Raw genomic sequence first — 20,202 nt, 5'->3', positions numbered from 1 at the left:
TATCAAGCGTCGCGCAAGCCGAGTTGTGCTACCTGTGTCATTCTTTCGTTATCCCGATGACAACGCTACTGTGTTAATCGTTCTCCGTTCTCACACCTTCAGAGCTCCCGATAGCTTCACCCGCCACCTCGGCTCGCACGCATCGTCATCCACAACCCATCATCCGCAAACCCCATTACATCTTCAGCTTCCTCGCACCACCGAGCATACGTTCGCATTCCATTCTCCCTACGACAACGAGGCTCGCCCAGCCTCAGCGCTCAGGCGCATCGAACAAGATGGTGCAGTCAAGCACGCGAGGATGGAAGGCCATGACGATTGGCCTAGTCTCCATCCTCGCCGGATCAGCTCTCGCAGGACCAGACCTCACGACGAAACACGAAAAGGGAAGGTGCGCGATACGTGGCCAATGTGGAAAGCAGAGCTTCTTCGGATCAGAGCTGCCCTGCCCTGATAACGGCCTAGCGAAGACGCCAGACGATGCCGTGCGCAAGAAGCTGGTCGACATCTGCGGTGACCAGTGGTCTGACAGTGACGTCTGTTGCGACGAAGACCAACTCGACGCCCTCAAGACGAACCTCGACCGCGCCACGCCTATCATCAACGCCTGCCCTGCCTGCAAGGAGAACTTCTACAACCAGTTCTGTACCTTCACTTGCTCTCCTGACCAATCCACCTTCATTAACGTCACAAAAACCGAGCCAAAGGGAGACAAGTACTTGGTGACCGAGTTGGACAACCTGGTATCCGACAAGTACGCGTCGACTTTCTACGACAGCTGCAAGGATGTCAAGTTCGGTGCGACAAATGGCAAGGCTATGGACTTCATTGGAGGAGGCGCAAAGAACTACACACTGTTTCTGAAGTTCCTTGGCGACAAGAAGTTCTTGGGCTCGCCCTTCCAGATCAACTTCCCCCGACCAAACGAGGCTGACTTTCCTGGAATGGACGCGATGAACAAGCACGCCTACCCTTGCGATACAGACGACGAAAAGTACCGTTGCGCCTGCCTCGATTGCGGCGGGTCCTGCACTGAGCTGCCGGAAGTCCAAGAGGAGAAGCAGTGTCACGTTGGCCTACTGCCGTGCCTCTCCTTCGCCGTCATCATAATCTATTCGTTCTTCCTCGGCTTGCTATGCACCGCCGTCGCAGGCCACGTTGCCTACAAGAACCATTCGAAACATAAGACTGAGCGCATGCGCCTCTTGCAGGATACAAGCCCTAGCGACGATGAGGACGAGGGCGATATAGTACACAATGTTGGCATGCTGGATCGCCCTACCAAACACTATTTCATCAACACATGGTGCGACCGCATGTTCAGCCGCCTCGGATACATCTGCGCTCGCTTCCCTGCCATCACCATTGTTACCAGTGTCATAGTAGTTGGTTTGATGAGCTTGGGATGGTTGCGCTTCCAGATTGAAACCGACCCTGTCAACCTATGGGTTTCGCCCGACTCAGCCGCGGCGCAGGAAAAAGCCTTCTTTGATGAGAAGTTTGGTCCTTTCTTCCGTGCTGAACAAGCCTTCCTTGTCAACGACACGCTTGAAGGTTCCGGTCCTGTTCTCAGTTACGAGACGCTTGACTGGTGGTTCGGTGTAGAGAATCAGATCCAGCGTCTCAAGTCCTACGAACATGGTGTGACGCTTGACAAAGTCTGTTTCAAACCAGTAGGCGACGACTGTGTCGTTCAGTCTGTGACTGGATACTTTCAAGGCGACTTCGCAAACGTGTCCCCTGACAGCTGGCAAGACGACCTACTGCAATGTGTCGACAATCCTTCTCAATGTCTGCCCACTTTCCAGCAGCCGCTCGACCCTCATCTTCTCTTTGGTGGTGTTAACGAAACCGTCTTGGACGCGAAAGCACTCGTCGTAACCTGGGTTGTGCAGAACTACCCCAAGGGTACGCCAGAAGAGCAGCGCGCCATGGATTTTGAGAACGAGATGAAGAATTACCTTAAGTTTGTATCTGACGAAGCTCATAAGAGAGGTCTGCGTCTGAGCTTCAACACCGAAGTCAGTCTTGAGCAGGAGCTGAGCAAGAGCACCAACACAGATGCCAAGATTGTGGTCATCAGCTACATCATTATGTTCTTGTACGCTTCCCTGGCTTTGGGCTCTACCACCCTCACCGTACGGTCCGTCCTTCGCAACCCGGCAAATGCTCTCGTGCAGTCCAAGTTCATGCTCGGTACTGTCGGCATTTTGATTGTACTCATGTCCGTATCTGCATCCGTTGGCCTATTCTCGGCAGCTGGCATCAAGGTCACCTTGATTATTGCAGAGGTCATTCCATTCCTTGTCCTGGCTGTCGGTGTTGACAACATCTTTCTCATCGTGCACGAGTTTGAGCGCATCAACATCAGCCACCCTGAAGGCAGTATTCCGGAGCGCGTGTCGCGTGCTCTCGGACGCATGGGTCCTTCGATTCTGCTTTCCGCGCTTACCGAAACCACTGCCTTCGCTCTTGGATGCGCAGTAGGTATGCCAGCTGTCCGAAACTTCGCAGCATATGCCGCCGGAGCTGTCTTCATCAACGCCATTCTTCAAGTAACTATGTTCATCGCTGTGCTTTCTTTGAACCAGCAACGCGTTGAGACCAACCGTGCTGACTGCTTCCCCTGTGTTCGTGTCGGCAAGGCCGATCCTGGTTATCTCAATGGCGGTATGGGATACGGCGCTGGCGAAGAAGGTGCACTACAGCGCTTCATTCGTAAGACGTATGCTCCAGCAATTCTAGGAAAGAAGACGAAGGTCGGTATCATTGCGCTGTTCTTCGGCATCTTCACAGCTGGTCTCGCCCTTTTTCCCAGCGTAGAGCTCGGTCTTGATCAACGCATTGCTATCCCAAGCGATTCTTATCTCATTCCTTACTTCAACGATCTTTACGATTACCTCGACGTCGGTCCTCCTGTTTACTTCGTCACTAAGGAGCTGAACGTTACCGAGCGGAAGCCTCAAAAAGAATTGTGTGGACGCTTCTCTACTTGCGACCGAGAGAGCTTGGCCAACATCATCGAAGCGGAGCGCAAGCGACCTGAGGTCTCACATCTAGCAGCTTCAGCTGCCAACTGGCTGGATGACTACTTCCTATGGCTAAACCCTGAGAATGAGAAGTGCTGCGTCGACGACAAGGGAAAGCCATGCTTTCAGGACCGCCAACCACCTTGGAACATGACTTTGTCTGGCATGCCTGAAGGTGAGGAATTCATCCACTACCTCAAGCTCTGGATTGAGGCGGATACCACCGAAGACTGTCCTCTTGGTGGAAAGGCTGCTTATTCCGATGCTCTCGTCATTGACTCCAAGCGCCTCACCATCCCCGCATCCCACTTCCGCACTTCACATACGCCTCTTCGTTCTCAGAAGGATTTCATCTCCGCCTATACTGCCGCACGTCGCATCTCGAAGGAAATATCCAAGGACGTGGATGCAGAGGTTTTCCCATACTCCAAGTTCTATATCTTCTTCGATCAGTACACAACCATTGTTCGACTAGCCGGTGCGCTCATCGGGTCTGCTCTTGCTGCAGTATTGGTCATTACCACTATAATGCTGGGCTCCATTGCCACCGGTCTGGTTGTCACCCTCGTTGTTGGTATGACTGTGTCTGCCATTATTGGCTCTTTGGCTGTCCTTGGTGTATCACTCAACGCAGTGTCACTCGTCAACCTTATCATCTGCGTCGGTATCAGTGTTGAGTTTACGGCACATATCGCCCGTGCGTTCACCTTCCCTAGCCGTGCTACTATGGAGAAAGCGCCAAGGCACCGCTTCCGCGGTCGTGATGCTCGTGCCTGGACTGCCATGGTCAACGTGGCCAGTAGCGTCATTAGTGGTATCACAATCACGAAGATCTTGGGTGTGGGCGTATTAGCTTTCACTAGGAGTAAGGTATGTATCATCTCCGTCTTGACACCAGCGCCATATGCTAACAGCACACTAGATCTTCGAAATCTACTACTTCCGCGTCTGGGTTGCCCTCGTATTATGGGCAAGCACACATGCGCTTGTCCTACTTCCTGTACTACTTTCTCTCGTAGGCGGAGGAGGTTATGTCGATCCCGAAAGCGAAGGCGGCCTCCAAGAGGATCTACGTCGCCGCCAGTACCCTGCGTTATTGGCCGAAGAAGATGAGTACGACAGCGACGATTAGGAGTCTACCATGTACCGCACTATCGGTCATCATTGGCGAAGGATCATGGAGTTATCTAGCATGGGCTGTACGTATATTAATGGATGGGCATGGGATACATGGTTGGCGTTTGGCAGGAATGTTTCTATTTTCTTGAGACCTGTTGATGAAGACGGAGAGCGTGTAAGGTAGGCTGCTTTGCTGGGTCTACCGACTGCTTCGGAGGATGTCGCGACTTCTGGGTCTGCTGGTACCATTCGAATCGTAGAAGAAGAAGGCAGGGAGGAAGATCAAGACCAGCTAGATCCTTCCACGCTCCTCTACTAGGACTCGATTGCTTAGCTCTAAATTGAGTCTGTACAGAGTCGTTCTTGTGCTCCTTTTGACTTGCTACACAAATGTACCCGGAAGTATGCGCTGTGCTCTGTTCTGATTGCTGTTTATACGAAAGCTCACAAATACCTTTGGAGTGTACCGTAGTGTCAGACATGCAGAGGTTCTCGTGAATGGAACATGGTAATTGCAATACAGTAGAAGTCCAAGAAACTACTACTCCATTCAGCTAGCCGCTTAGTAACGGGCAAACGATCTTTTGAGTAGTGCATGCGTCAGAGTCGAAGTCGGAGATATGCGGAGTGCTCGTCATTTACACCAAACGTGAGCGGAAGATATGCTAGAATGAGATGACGTTCACATGTCTTGACCGCGAAGGAAGAGGCGACGTGGAGGTAGAGTGGGTCAGTCCTAAACGACATCCTCCGTTCCGAGGCAATTCTTACCCAGATGCCGCCGATGATACCTCCAACCCAACCCCTTTCTCGACATGCAACCGCCATGGCTACCCGGCGCCTATACTACACAACAGGCAGTTTGCGACCCAGTCCCTGACGTCGCGTACAGAAACTTCGCATTTGCCACATTTCATCCACCAATAACAGGGCGGCAACTCCGCGGTTGATCGCCGGCAGATGCCATTAAGCCTCATCAACCCTATAGCGCCGATGGATGATGCTTGTTGAGACACGGCTACCTGGAATCTGGTGAAGGCGCACCAATACATGACGCAAAAGTTTGCGAGGTGGACCGTCGGAGGGAGTTGACGCGCGGAGGCGGCTACCAGAATGGAGAGATTTCCGTCTGGGGGGCTCGGAGACGTCACCGAAGACCCCTCCATCCCGCCTCCGATAACTTTTTCCCCAGACAACGTTTAAAAGTCCAGAACACCCGTAGTCGAGGCCATCACAAAGTCTTTACTTTTTCTCCCTATACCCCAAACAACTCAATTGCAATCATGTCTCTCGGAAGGAAGGTTACTCTCAACACTGGCGCTGCCATTCCGTGAGTACCTAAACAAACACCCCGCGGATACATGGCGGTTGCTAATAGTTACAGCCAACTTGGTTTCGGCACATGGCAGGCCGAGCCTGGTCAGGTCGGTGCCGCTGTCCTTGAGGCTCTCAAGGCTGGTTACCGTCACCTGGATCTCGCCAAGGTCTATGGCAACCAGAAGGAGATCGCTGAGGCTCTCAAGAAGGCCTTCGGCGGCGAGGTCCCCAACCTCAAGCGTGAGGACGTCTTCATCACATCCAAACTCTGGAACTCCCAGCACCGACCCAAGGACGTCCCCGGCGCTCTTGACGACTGCCTGGCTGAGCTTGGCCTCGACTACCTAGACCTTTACCTCGTCCACTTCCCCGTCGCTTTCGATGAGCGTGGCGATGTACACAACAACCTCTTCCCTCTGGAGGGCGAAGACGTTAAGATGCTTGACGACATCTCCATTGTCGACACATGGAAGGCCATGACACAGCTGCCCAAGGAGAAGGCGCGTGCTGTTGGTGTCTCCAACCACACAAAGGAGCACCTCCAGGCCCTCATTGACGGCACTGGTGTCACTCCCGCTGCCAACCAGATTGAGCGTCACCCACGTCTCCTCCAGCCAGAGCTCGTCCAGTACTGCAAGGAGAAGAACATTCACATCACCGAGTACTCCGTAAGTTTGTTCACATCATGCAGGCTGACATATACTAACAGCACTCAGGCTTTCGGTAACAACATGATCGGCGAGCCCCTTCTCGTCCAGCACAAGGTCATCAAGGAGATTGCCAGCCGCATTGGCGCCACCCCGGCACAAGTTATCCTCGCCTGGGCCCAGAAGGGTGGCCACTCCGTCATCCCCAAGTCCGTCACCGCATCACGCATCCAAGAGAACTTCAAGGAGGTTGAGCTGTCAGAAGACGACTTCCAGAAGGTTGAGCAGATCGGCAAGGATGAGCCTCGTCGCTTCAACATTCCATACATCGCCAACAAGCCCCGCTGGCCGGTCAACATCTTTGGCGAGCCCGAGGAGAAGGCTGCGCCCCATAAGGTTATTGTTAAAGTCTAGATAGATGATTTGGCCAAAGAAGCCTAAATTGAATACATAATGAAATACCCCTGTTACAACAACTTTACTTTCATATTTGAAGTTGATGATTGACTTGATGTATGTGCTCATGTACGACCAGAGTTCTAGAAAAGATTTGATGCTGAGACACTGATAATACCATCAAGCTATACGAACATCTGAGCAAGAATGACCCTTGTGCTTTCTACGCTTCATATGCACGCACCTGCAGGGATACTTAGGTGCGCCAGCAGGTGACAAGCTAAGCTAAACGCGATGTTGCAATGCTACTGTAGAACAACAACATGCTCCAATTTACAACACTGTCGCGATATCACAACGTATATTGTATGCCTTGTCATGGTCTGCATGATGACACCTCTAATCGTACTTCTATTAAGTGACCGTAGGATCATAGATTCATTTTATGCTATCTGGCGACGTGAGAGACCCTGGTGGATTATGTTGAGCCGATTACGATGCGATTGATCACTTTCAGAAGTCGCGCGTTCATTGACCATCTCTTCAGCTCGTGTCATTCGCTTACGCACCGTGCCATCTGTTCGCGTACCAAGAACGCAATGGGAGTTGACTGAGTCGGCATCGTCTGAAATCTTCTTTTACCTGCACGACTACGTCTCGCTGACAACGCGCGCGCGACTCTTGAAGCAAGACTGTAGGACTTTTAAATTCTTCTCCTACTCGCTAAGCTGATAGGCGAACATTTTGAACAGCTTGGGAGACACGACGTTCACTCTTGCTCGATTCGTATCACTACATTCACTTCGGTACAAGTCATCGCTTTTAACTCAAAGATCGACTAGACCTTTTTCAATCCCAACACTATCGCAACAACGCCTCGATAGACAAAAATCTTTACTCCGCTACTCCACCGTTACGATGCCTTTGCTCCATAGCACCAAAGCGCCAAACGAGCACCTCATCTTCGTCAAGAACGTTCCCGGCTACTTTGCGACTGACGAGATTCGCAGTCTGTTCGCCAAATACAATCCAGCAAGCATCAAGAATGTATACCCCAACAGCAATGTCACTACGATTGTGATCGGCTTCCGCACAAAGGAAGAAGCTTCGCACGCTCAAGCGGAGACAGACCAGACTCGCTTAGCGCATGTCGTGCTAAAGGTAGAGACGTACAACCAGAAGCAGTCAGTGAGGTACCTCAGGGACCAAGGACAAGTCACTCGGCCGCGAGGCGCTGCGCAAGAAGACGAAGCGCAGTGCTATGACGAGGAGCCGGTACAAGAAGAGGGGCCGGTCTTCACCCCACCCATGGAACCGCACGTTGCAAGAGATCCCACTGCTGCACCGCAGGGCACTACTTGGGCTGATGTCGCTGGTAATCGACGTGCTCTGGTCCATGAGGCGCCTACTATGCTCGAGGTCGGGAGTCCAGCTACTACAGAATCCACACCTATATCCACACCCCGTATGCCAATAGTTGTCCCACAGAAGCTCTTTGCACCAGCCCTTGAGCACAAAAGCTCGCAGCACCCACCTCCGGCAGTCGTCTCGTTAGGCTACAGCACTCCAGAAGCCCTCGTCATCCCACCAGCTCTCAGTTCCCCCCGTACCGACACATACTCTACCGACGAGATCGAAGACCAAATTAGAAAGCTCGGCAATGTTCCAGACTGGATGACAATCGCACAGTGGGCAGATGATAGCAGTGGCCGAGAACCCACACGTTTTCCAACAGAGCCTCTCGATACCACGGCGCGCATCCGGGCGAAGCACTGTCGAAACTGCGCATTTTGTCAGCTAAGAGATCGATACTAGGTCCAACGACGCTCGAGAGTTGGCAATATCTTGGTGAGGGGATGGATATGTTACTTCGACTTGCGTTGGAAAGTTGAAGGAGTTGGGAGTTTTGGTGCTACGATGGAGATGCTCAGTGCGTGTTTTCGGATTTTTGTAGAGTAGTCGCTCTAGCAAAAAGAATCGAAAGGTATTTCGATCATCCCAATTATACATGTGATTCCCATGCGGATAACAAGTATCATCGACGCGACCAAGTTACTGTGTTTAAAAGTTGCTGTGCCTACACAAGATTGGAATGAGAGACGGCTGCCGGGCTATCAAGAAAGCATTGCATCATGTTGTGACAAGAGACGCGACACATATAGGTTTATCGGATCGACGTCATGGCGGTTTCAGTTCGCGTTAGCGTGGAGGCATGATCCGTCCAACTGGAATTCTTCGCTATCGTCAACTCTCATCCTTCTCTTTACGCCGGCCATCGAGTAATTTCATCGCATCTAGTCATTCATGTAAGCTCATCTCACTGGTATAATGGTTTTCTATTGCTAAGCTAAGTTGCTCTTCATGAACTCCGCACGAGGGAGAGGATATCAATGAGGTCATGGTGGGCCCTGGAGGCATGCTGAGAGGGGCTACTGACGTGAACTCTAGGTATTATCACCTTGTACTTCCATCATCGCTAGGTCAAGACCATCTAGATTTTCATGCATGCGACACGCCAGCTCAATTCAGCGTAACACTTTTTGGAGACTATATCGATCCGACCTCGATAAGCGGGCGGACGCGATGTGCCCTTATCGACACATCCGATCTCCATCTATCTGAGTCGAAGCAGTATTGACGATGTATTCGCCATGGGGTACTTATGTTACCCTGCCTGTCACCTGTCAACCTTCGTTAGGCACAATCACATTCCATTTACAATGCTCCGGGGGGTTCTGGAAGATCTGACGAGCAACGACCTTATGCGACTCGCAAAGTTGCCAGTCCCGATAGTGGCTGCGAAGGCTTTGCTCAAAATGCCGAAGTTCTTGGAGAAGTGTCCTGTACTCGAGGTGGTGCGCGTGTGTGATTGCGATTTGGTCCATGTTCCTGAACTTCTCGCGATGCTCGGCGAACTTGACGCATACCGTGTTGACTCCGCTCTCCGCAATGGCCATTCTGGAATACGCGACCTGAAAACTGCCCTCAAGCTTTGCTAGAATCGTGCTTCCAATTATCTCAGGTTCCCGCGGCCGGCGCCCGAACGCTGTAACTTCTCTTTGGTCAGACATGTGGTCATCCAGACCGTTACTAAGAGCAGTTGTAGGCGGTCTAGATGGCGTCGACGCCATCAGGCCCTTGTATACAACGATGGCAGACGGTGAGACTTCCACTTCAAGATCCTCCAGGGCATCGGACGTGTAAGCAGTGTCAATCATCCGGCCTTTTTGAAACCCACTCACCGGGATATAGCTGCCACTGGATGAAGAGAGCTCGTCACCAATTCCACTATCATCCGAGCTTTGAATGGCCTTGTTTGCGACAAATCCCGCGTATGGTGATGCGTTATGTCCACTCTGGAAGTTGGAAAGTGTAAACTTGGTCTTGTCAGAGTTGACTTGAAGACTTTTTCGAAGAAAATACATAGTCGATTGCGGCTCGAGCACGCCGTAGATGACTATACCTTGGGTAGCCCGGATAGTCTTCGACTTCTTCATGCTGATGAGCGAGATGTGTTCTCCTACCCTGTTATCTATGCAATATGCGACTTTGACAACAGGAAGCCCAAGATCATTCGAGTTGTTCCTACCATCTGGGTACAGCACCCGCATTGTCTGTACCTGTTGTGACGGTGTCAACCTCGCATTGCCGCTATTGCTGTGTCGAGTCATTCGCTTACAGGCGTAGCTTCGCGACTCTTCGTTGACAGTCTCGACAATCCAGGGCGCAGGCTTCAAGCAGCAGAACCCGTCGGGAGTCGGAAAGTAGTCAGCTTTACCAGACTTTGCGTTCAACCTACAAGCACCGACTCTACTGTTCGTGGTTTTCTCGGCTGTGACGGCCCAGATAATCGTGCCGGAAGTGACCTTCTCAAACTCCTCATCTGTCGCTGGTTGTTTTATCTCATTCCGGGATACTATGTATCTCATGCCGTCAAGGACGTCTTTCACGGGGTCGAATGGAGTCGAGGTCGCATGGTTTCCGAATCGGTGATAGTTGTATCCGCGATCATCTGTCCTAGAAGCTACTTTGGTGTTGGTATCGTTATGTTTGTACATGGTATACGAAGACCCTGCCTTGTGAAAAGGTATACTCGAAACAGGAGAACCGGCCTCAAGAGGATACGTAGCATCTTACAAGTTTTCTAGCGGTAACAGTATAAGTCCTCGAGGCATGTTTGAACGTACAGGCTGTAGGCCACTAAAGACAGGATCTTTCGTTGTCACTTACGAGGTATAATATCTGGAACTGGACTCTGTTGTTGCCATCCAGGCACGAATTCCCTGGCCCTTCCTCTTCCTTTGCTTATTCTCACGAGGCATGTCGACGCAACTTACCCCTGATCTGTCAGTTGGGAGGAAATCGGAAGATTAGCTTGGGACAGCCTCTAAGATCCGCGTCTGGTGAGCTGGAAGCTCCACGATATATACGCAGTATTCAAGCGCCTGAAAGCTCGGATCGCGATTTCGATCCTTCATCAAGGCAGCGGTGTATGACTTCTGCCTTGTTCACCTGATAGAATATAAGAGCTGATGGGTTGTGAATATATTGATGGGACTAAGCCACCGCGCTTCGAAGAGTGTTTCGTAGCAGCCACTCAACTCGAAATCAGCAATTCCTCCGCGACGATGAACTACCAATCTATAACAAGCGCCATTGGTGCCAAAGCCTTTGCTACAATCTGACTATTACTTAAACATGTCTGGACTACGCTAGAGTCCTCATACCAGGAGGGCAGCCCCAATAGCTGCACAAAAGCATACCCTGAAGAACATTCAGTGGTAGACACCACAATAGACGCAACGTTCCTATCACTATCCAACTCAGCCAATACAAACTTACAAAAGTCCCATCTGTCTATCACAATGGAACCAGAACCTTGGCCTGACGACAAAGGATTATATACTCCATCTCTAGATCCTGACAAAGCCATGAGTTCACATGCGGTTCTGTCTTTGTCTCTAGTCATGCAGAACTTCAGCCCACCGGCTGAACCTTAAGCCTGTTGTGTTTCACTCCAACCCACACTTTCGATTCGGCGGTGCGATCTGAAATTCCAAACACATCGCAGTAAAGAGACACCAGTATCTTACGATGACGAAAATCATGTACCAAATGCACGACCAGATCGGTCTGGAGAAGACTCTAAACTATATTTACAGCCATCCGTACGTGGAGAAGACCAGACTATTAACGGCAAGATGGCTCAAAAGGCCGAGAATGATTTGACCTTTTGGCAGACCGAAGACAGAGACGAAACGGCGGAAGTAAGCTAGAAGGCGGCCTCGGCTACATTGATTGAGGTTCTCGTCGACGGCAGGCCAGTAATGGCTCTTTTGCTTCCCTACCAGCTTGCTCAAAGGATGCTGGAATGCGTAGAGCTTCAACTTGACTATGGACTACTCGAAAATCGTTCCAAAAGCAAGATCGCACATATCAAGGAAAGAGTAACTAGCCTCCAGAACATCATTCGTAGTACAAATCCGGCTCTAGCAAGTGTTGACCGTCTCAAGAACACATTCAGCATCGCGCGCCATGATCCACACTACACTGAAGCACTAGGCCTACAGAGGGGGTTACTGGAAAAGCAACAACACGTATCGCGGCTCCAGAAAGAGAAAGCAGAAATCGAGAATAAAGTACAAGAAGCGAAAGAGCAGTGGCATATGTACATGCGGGCTATTCCGATTGATCATGACGACGCCTTTATCAAAGCAGGTATCTTGTCGGACTATGCGAACTATGACAGCGAAGATTCCTCAGGTAGCGAGATTACATCAAATGAAGGATTTGGCCAATCAAAAGAGGTAGAGAACAAGTCACATGAAACTCCAGGCAAAGGATCACAAGAGTCAATTACTGAAGATAGGTGGACTATAGTTTTGCACGAGGGTATTTCTACAAAGAAACCTACGTCGATCGGCAATGAGGCAGGCTCTCATAGCAACATATGTGTTCCAGGTACAGCCCAGCTCCTGGAAGAAACCAAGACACAGAATAAATTCCTGTCGGCAACAGTGGCGCTCCAGAAAGCCGGGAAAGCGCACGTAAATCATCGAAGCTGCTACAAAGAGGAATTTGCTAGATTCATTGAAAAGAACCCAACCATCCCGGTGGCACAGCTCGCCTCCATGTTTGGTCCGATCTGGGTGCAGCGTGGCCAAAGGCTGACATGCGAATTACGCGACGCGGAGAGAGTATCCGCTGAAGCAGAGAAACGCGTGCTTGATACAAATTCGTTCAAGGTTCCAAGATCTATCATTGACCCAGCCACAGAGTTGCATATAGATGACGATGAGCTCGACGCCCGTTACGTCAACCCCGACTACATTACCAAATGGCACTCCATCAAAGGTGATATGGTATCTCCACCATCTTGCTATTCCATAGCAACATCTGATGTACAAAACTCTGTCATTGACAAAATTAATATCAAGCGTGCCGCCAGCTCAAAAAGCATACTCAAGACCTCGGAAGACCAGCGATTGTCAGCGCCCTCGTCCAGTGCAAGATTGGACGCGTGTGCAGTCAACGCTGATTCACCAATGCAGGTAGATCCATCGGCTGACGAGATCTTCGAACAGACTTCTGCGGAAAAGAATATCTCCATGGGCAAAGCAGATTTGAGTAAGCACGTTGCTCACGATCAAGGCAACGTATCTTGTGCTAGGGAGTCTGATCTGAGTAGTGTACCTTCTTCATGGTCTGGTAAACACAAGTTCTGGGATGAGGGACAGATACAAGACAGTGAAAATGCTGTTGCACATGGCCGTAAACGGCAAAAGATAGATGCTTGGGCGCGAAAACGTGCGCGATTAAGAGCTAGTAGGTAGGAATATGTCACTGACGTGAAACACGTGCAGCGCGTAATAGATCCAGATGTTAGATTACACATATTGTGTAGTCTCATGGTGGCTAATTTAGATCGTACGTTGAGCCTAAATGTTATTACTTACGTCATGTGCGTCTCGTTTGTCGTACAGCAGATCCACCGGTTCAGATCATGCATTGCCTTCCTCGGTTAGTAAAGGCTCACGCGACAGCTAGCAAACTTGGTTCAACCTCAATCCCTACCATAAACACTTGGGTATTAGAGCCCGGCCTGACCACTCTTATTCCTCGCAACTGGAACCACGATCGATACCACCCAATCCCCGATATGTCTGTACAAGGTGATTTAAGTCCCCGCACTGAATCGCAAATCCGCGGGATGGATGAGCAGTGAGCAATTTCCTCGTCTAATACACGAGCTTGATGCTGATGTTCAAAAGAATACTCCAGATTGAAGGTGTGGCACAGGTGGCCGATTGGGCTATACATGAGTTATTGGATGCGCGTTCGTACTTGCACCAGTAAGATACAAGAAGACTCACTAGACATGTGACTTACACTGACTTTGCAAGACAGTCTGCAGAACGGAAAGCCGAGCGATACCGAGAAGCTCGACAGAAGCTGTTGAATGCAATGCTGGAAAAACTACCCCGCGAGCTCCGAGACATGATCTACCTGGAGCTATACCAAGATAGTCAGGACGAACCATTCGAGATCGTGGACAATAGTACCATACATCCACACGATAACTCGCATGAATTCGAGCCTATCGTCAAAGCCTATGAGACGCCGTACTGGATGATAGAGGTCGAGGTTGGATATGAGTTTGCAAAAGAAGCGGTAGAGATCTGGTACAAGCATGTATCTCTTTCGGTCGACGTAAAACTTCTGCCACAACTCTTGCAAGACGAAGATGGAGTGCTGTATAACAATGGAGCACCATCCGTTCGCACACACGAGTTCCTCAGGAAGCTGCAAGTCGTCATTGGGCCCGCGTCAACATCGGACTCGTATGGCGGCAGACCAAGAGGTCGAGCAGTCCACATCCAACAAACATGTCAATCGTTCTCTGCTTTGTCGACGGAGGCGAGCGTCGCGCGAAAGAAGGATTTTGAGCTTCACATCGCCTTCCGATGGGTTTCGGTCTATGAACGTCTAAGCTACATCGATGCGGTATGCCCAGTAGTCTATAGCTTGAAGGCTCAGGGCTTCGTGGTGACGAGTAGCCAATCTATTGGAAGACGGATGGTTCGGATATGTGATGAAGAGGCCTGTATGTGCAACGGCCGGAGGATTGGAGAGATGGTATGGGCACGTACCATGGAAGAGGATTGGTTCAACTGCTCTCAAGAGGAGTGCAAGAAGAGGATCCGGGACGCGAAAGTGGAGCCCGACGATAGCTGGTGATACCTCTGCTGATAAAAGGAGAGCTGTAACCAGTATTGCTGTCGCAGACCAGGTCGATGGATAGATAGCCCATTCTCAGGTCTCGATGTCAGTACGTAAACGAGAAGGTCTTTAGCGCAACCTCGAACACCAGCAATGACACATTTGTTCCGACCATCCTTACATCATGATAGCTAACTCATTTGACAAGCTCGACACGCTTGCAGAGTGGCTTTGCCACGACCAGCTCATCTTACTGGCTTCATTACAGGTAGATACTGCGCGGCCAGAGACAACAGACAGAAAGCATGTAGTTGAGGCGCGTCTGTCTTTGGTGAAGCGGTCGAGGGCACGGTAAGTCAATGTCGTTGACGCGTCCAGGAGAGGAGGATGGCTGAGGCCGTTCGAGATCAACATTACGGCCCTCTTATACTGGCCAATCGCGCTGCCTATCATCCCAACAGGGGTGCCAGCCCCCCGCAATTGCCGCCCTCACCTTCGCCACCAAAACATCAACACAGACTTGATAAGCTTGTCGCATCCCGCTAGTCCCTGCATAATATTCACCTGCAATTATATCTTTTGTTTTGCGAGTTGCTGCGATCAACCATGCCCAGGTTCTTCAAGCGCATCTTCAGTGATGCTTTGTTCCGGAGAGAGCCGGATGTCAGCGACATGCAGCGATCGCGGCGCGTGCTGGTAAGGAGCTCAGGAGGCATGCCGGAAGAGTCTTCGAACTGGAGATCATCGCTTTTCGATGTTCAATGTCAGGATGAAGAGCGTCGTGGGTTAAGAGATGGGGCAAGTGTAGCCGGTAGCGACATGCATGCCGCCGAACGACCTATTCTAGCACCGAGCCACGAGCAGATACCAGTGCGTAAGCCAAGTCGTGTTCGGAGAAGACTGAGCAAGAGGCATCGGAGGCCTGCTTGAATCACATTTGAAGGTATGTTTGTCCTGTGCGACTTACAGCGAACGAAGCTGACATCTTCTCTTTGCCAGGTCATCGCGGCGTTCATCATCACGCGCTGGCATTATTAGGGAAAGAGAGACTCGCGATCTCACATTAGATACCTATCTGTAACGCGATGGATCGCACTGAGATTGAAGCGGCTGCATTGTTATCATCACTCTTGCAGCCTGGCTGGTCAGCTACGCGAGACAGTGGAAGCTGATGGGGAGATCTTTACATCACACTGGGTGAAATCTCAAGGTCCAAAAATCTCCTACATATCATATCAGCTGTCTGCTCGCAACGACAGCCCTATTGGGATGAAATGAGAAGACGAAGGATCAACAAAATCGGGGCTTGTCACGTGTTCGCCCCTCACCGGACCTCGGCCTGTCAGCCACCACAGCTTTAGGAACACGATCTGAATCATATTTATCGCACACTGTCCGGATTCTGCAGTCTCATGATTCCGTTTCTACATACGACTTCTCCCTATTCACTATCTTGATGGTAATATATCCTGGATATACATGACTGGTCGTTGGCATATCCCACTTTTTATCACTCAACGTGTAGTCAGGCAGATTTAACAGGAAGGGTTACCGAAGAATATTTTGTATTTATACTGATGAAGACAGGCTATTCTGACTGGTTCTATTCATTGCTGTCTGGACTGATCCATCCCCATCCATCCGACCCCATCCATCCGACCCCATCCATCTACGGATTGATTGAACGTGGACGTAGTTCTTACACAGAACCCGACGCTGTACATACTCCGTCTCGATTGCATCTGATAATGCTCAGCATGCGATTCATTGTATCTCTTGCCTGCCTGCTTTCTATCATTATTCATGCCGATGCAGCGGGACAGAAGTGCAAGTGTGTGAGTCGAAATGACCACAGATACAGATCACTGCTAATGCGGATGACAGACACCGGATGATATCTGCTGGCCGTCTACTGATGAATGGAATAATTTGAACAAAACACTCCATGGCGCACTCATTCGTGGTATTCCTCCAGGTGCAGTTTGCTACCCTTCACGACCTGAATTCGATCAGCAAGCATGCGCTTCTGTTGCCTCAGAATGGTACAATTCCTCATATCACGCTACGAATCCGGTCAGTATTGATTATCCGATATGGGCAAACAACTCGTGCAATCCCATATTTCCTAACGGCACTGGCATCACTGGCAGTCCATACGCTAAGGCAAAGGGCTGTAGTATTGGCAGATACCCAGCTTATGTAGTAAATGCGACCTCCGCAGATCAAGTCAGCAAAGCTTTGGTTTGGGCGGGTGCAAGGAACATCCGGCTCGTTGTCAAAGCGACGGGCCACTCGTATCAAGGTCGTAGTACTGGACACGGCAGTTTGAGTATCTGGACACACCATATGCGTGGTATCGACTACATCCCTTTCTTTCAGCCCACATCATGTTTCTACAAAAGGCCTTTGACCGCAGTCCGTGTAGCAGCCGGTCACATGAATATTGATGTTCAGGAAGCAGTCGCGATGCATGGAATGGCCATCGTGACGGGCGCTAATCCAAGCGTCGGGCTCATCGGATGGCTCACAGGCGGCGGTCATGGTCCACTCTCTACTCGTTATGGCATGGGTGCTGATAACTTGCTTGAAGCTACCGTTGTTACACCGGACGGTAAAGTGGTTCTTACAAACCCATGTCGCAATGAAGATTTGTTCTTTGCTATACGAGGCGGAGGCGGAAGTACATTCGGGGTTATCACTGAGGTTGTCGTCCGCACATTTCCTTCTCCAAGCACCATCGCGCATACGTTCCAAGTTCGTTCAAAAAGCTCGAGCACGAACGCCGAGTTCTACGATTTCCTAGGCTTCTTGCACTCAAAAATGCAGATGCTAAAGGAAAACGGCATGCAAGGTTACTACTTAATAGTTGGGCCGCCTATAGTCCCTACTCTATCGTTCTCATGGACATTCCTGCTTTACGACACACCGAGTGGAACGATCAAGCGACTCATGGGTCGCGTGGAAGCGTACTTGTACGATAGAAACTATGCCTTCGAATGGCAATCTGTCATGACGCAAACGAAAACGTACCTGGAGATGCACAAAGCCAACTTCACGAACGAACAAGTCGCAAACGGCGGTTCAGCTTATGGATCGAGGTTACTCAGTGCCGAGAGTCTAGCGAATGCGAACAAGACTGCGGCAGTCTTCTCAGAGATTGGTCCCAGTAGTGAAGCGTTGAAACCAAATGTAAGCTATCTTGGCTTGATGCCACGTTATCAACGTTGAGCTGACACCCGCACCAATAGGGCCCGGTAGCAAATACTCTCCTGATCGGTCACATGATCGCCTCGCCTAACGAGCCACTTTATTACCCCACCCACAGCTCCCTTAATCCCGCATGGCGCGAGACTCTTACGCACCTCATTGTCGTATCTCCTTTCGGTGACATTGCGTCTCAAAAGCTCGTGGATGCTGTATACACGGATATCACGTACAACAAGACGGAAGCACTTCGGCGACTCAGCCCAAATACTGGAGCGTACTTCAACGAAGGAGACATCTATGAGCCGGAATGGCAGTATGCGTTTTGGGGTGGTAATTATGAAAGACTCAGGAAGACGAAGAGAAAACTTGATCCACGCAACTTATTCTGGTGTCGCAGATGTGTGGGAAGTGAGGCATTGGCAGAGAGTAAGGATGGGCGGTTGTGCCAGGCGAGCGCCAGGGACGGCCATGATGAGCTTTAGGTGTTGAACACAGGATATTCGTCGTAACGGAGAAAATGTTGGTTCGTGTGGTCGCGTAGAGCTTGCGGATTGTGAACTACTTTGATATGTAGAGCACGGTAGATCGTGGGTCTTGACGCGGCGAGCCAGAGTTTGATCTGGTTGTTATCCAGTGTGGTCCAGACATCTTGAGGGAGCTTGGGCGAGGCCAGCTGTGGTAGCGTATCGCGTCGCGGAGGACTTGCTACAAAACCATGCACCAGAGCCAGACAGGGGTCATGAAAATGGAGCCATTTACTGTGCACATATGTCTGATGTAAGTCGCGTTGTTGTACAACGTCTAGATGGTAGATACTGTTGGCATGCACGCGGATATAGTTGCAATGTTGATGCTGTATTGAGTTAGACGCAAACGCTAGAGGAATGGTGATTGAGATCCGCTGAAGCAAGCGAGATGCATAAAAAAAGACACGATGTACCCAGGTATGGGTACAAGCTAAGGAGAAGTCCTCAAACAACACAAGCACGACTCAAAGCAGTATGCATGAAATTCCGCTTTGGGTGTTGAGCGCAGTGGAGATGACTTTATTCCCGGGCCGATATACAGCCCCATAGTTAGTCATCCATGATGCCAATGCAACATCAAACGCCCCTGTCTAATTCGCAAATGCGATCCACCTCACGACCACTCGAGCCTCCATGCGCTGGTTTCTGTTACTAACATAGCAGGATGCCGTTACCGTCAATTGGGTCTTACGATGAACCTATTTGAAGAATTCACAGCTCCAATCGACTCTTACCGACCGAAACGAAGACAACGCGTCCAACCACCTCCGAACACGCGCTCCCGTACCCGTTTGTCGACCGCGAGATCAGCTTCATACTGTCTGACCAATAGAGTGGAGGTTGCATAACACGATGTGTATAAGGTTGGGCTAGCAAGCTTGAAGTCATGGACGCGATAGAATTGAGAGTCAAAGATTCAACGCGTCCTGTGGACAACTTGCGCGACTGCTTCGTTCCCACGATTGGGAATTGAGAATTGATGTGGACACAATTTCGGTACCTGCTCGAGACGATGTAGAGATCCCAACTTTATTACGAGAAGTCCGCATGCTCCAAAAGGCATGCCGGCGGTCGATCGGAGAATACCGCTTTGGCACGGAGAAGGACGATGCCAAGACACATCATGCCTAATCTTCGACTTCTTTTGAATAGATGATCCGTGGTTGTTCTCACCGCTCGTTGCGCAATCATTCCCTGCCAGGAAGGACCCAGGTACAAGGATAACAAGTAGGTATTGCTATGGGGCACTTGTTGATGTAGCAATGCTCCCATCATGTTTTACCATAGACATCACGAACCAAGGTATAGCTACAGGGCTAAGCGCGCTGCTAATGGGCACCATACTCGAACTTTCCAGGGCTGTGTCTCGCCGGCCATCGCTGTATCAGCCATCTTTGTACACAGATCTGAAGTCACTGGGCCCTCGTCGTTGGACAGAATTATCGCGGAGGCCTCAGCCACAGTCCGTCATCGTACATGAACACGCTTCTAGATTGACTCCACTCGGCTCTCCAGCCTCCTTTGGGACTGTCGCCTCTGAACCTTCTACCCTGTCAACGGCTATTCACGTGAGGGGCCATCAAGTCTTTCGAGTTCACCTGCAGATGAAGACGGGGTGAATTTGTGGAAGCCACCGTTCCCTTGAGTATACATTGGCTGAGATTCACGAACACTCATCCATACATCGCTAAATAGATATTATCCGACTTTTTCCGCCTCGCGTCCAACTACTAACTGTAG

General features: G+C 50.5%; 5 protein-coding genes across 5 annotated transcripts; 4 read left to right on the top strand and 1 right to left on the bottom strand.

Annotated features, from left to right (window-relative positions):
* Positions 1-278: 278 nt before the first annotated feature.
* Positions 279-4,161, top strand: GT037_006464 (niemann-pick c1 protein precursor; the record flags this gene model as incomplete). The annotated part of the gene is made up of 2 exons (XM_038931511.1): positions 279-3,899; positions 3,952-4,161. 2 exons carry the CDS (start codon positions 279-281, stop codon positions 4,159-4,161), a joined length of 3,831 nt encoding a protein of 1,276 aa, XP_038786008.1.
* A 1,270-nt stretch (positions 4,162-5,431) lies between these two features.
* Positions 5,432-6,526, top strand: GT037_006463 (aldehyde reductase 1; the record flags this gene model as incomplete). The annotated part of the gene is made up of 3 exons (XM_038931510.1): positions 5,432-5,478; positions 5,533-6,133; positions 6,182-6,526. The coding sequence occupies 3 exons, from the start codon at positions 5,432-5,434 to the stop codon at positions 6,524-6,526; spliced, it is 993 nt and encodes a 330-aa protein (XP_038786007.1).
* A 900-nt stretch (positions 6,527-7,426) lies between these two features.
* On the top strand, positions 7,427-8,323 carry GT037_006462 (uncharacterized protein; the record flags this gene model as incomplete). Its single annotated transcript, XM_038931509.1, has 1 exon — positions 7,427-8,323. One exon carries the CDS (start codon positions 7,427-7,429, stop codon positions 8,321-8,323), a length of 897 nt encoding a protein of 298 aa, XP_038786006.1.
* An 869-nt stretch (positions 8,324-9,192) lies between these two features.
* Positions 9,193-10,566, bottom strand: GT037_006461 (uncharacterized protein; the record flags this gene model as incomplete). The annotated part of the gene is made up of 1 exon (XM_038931508.1): positions 9,193-10,566. One exon carries the CDS (start codon positions 10,564-10,566, stop codon positions 9,193-9,195), a length of 1,374 nt encoding a protein of 457 aa, XP_038786005.1.
* A 1,143-nt stretch (positions 10,567-11,709) lies between these two features.
* Positions 11,710-18,417, top strand: GT037_006460 (uncharacterized protein; the record flags this gene model as incomplete). Its single annotated transcript, XM_038931507.1, has 10 exons — positions 11,710-11,775; positions 11,860-13,135; positions 13,603-13,729; positions 13,780-13,860; positions 13,912-14,512; positions 14,937-15,079; positions 15,343-15,602; positions 16,316-16,563; positions 16,613-17,917; positions 17,977-18,417. 10 exons carry the CDS (start codon positions 11,710-11,712, stop codon positions 18,415-18,417), a joined length of 4,548 nt encoding a protein of 1,515 aa, XP_038786004.1.
* Positions 18,418-20,202: the final 1,785 nt, after the last annotated feature.

Source organism: Alternaria burnsii, assembly GCF_013036055.1.
Source record: "Alternaria burnsii strain CBS107.38 chromosome Unknown 752, whole genome shotgun sequence".
NCBI classification, from domain to species: domain Eukaryota; kingdom Fungi; phylum Ascomycota; class Dothideomycetes; order Pleosporales; family Pleosporaceae; genus Alternaria; species Alternaria burnsii.
The sequence above is the reverse complement of the archived record's forward strand: the minus strand, read 5'-3'. Positions and strand labels throughout refer to the sequence as shown.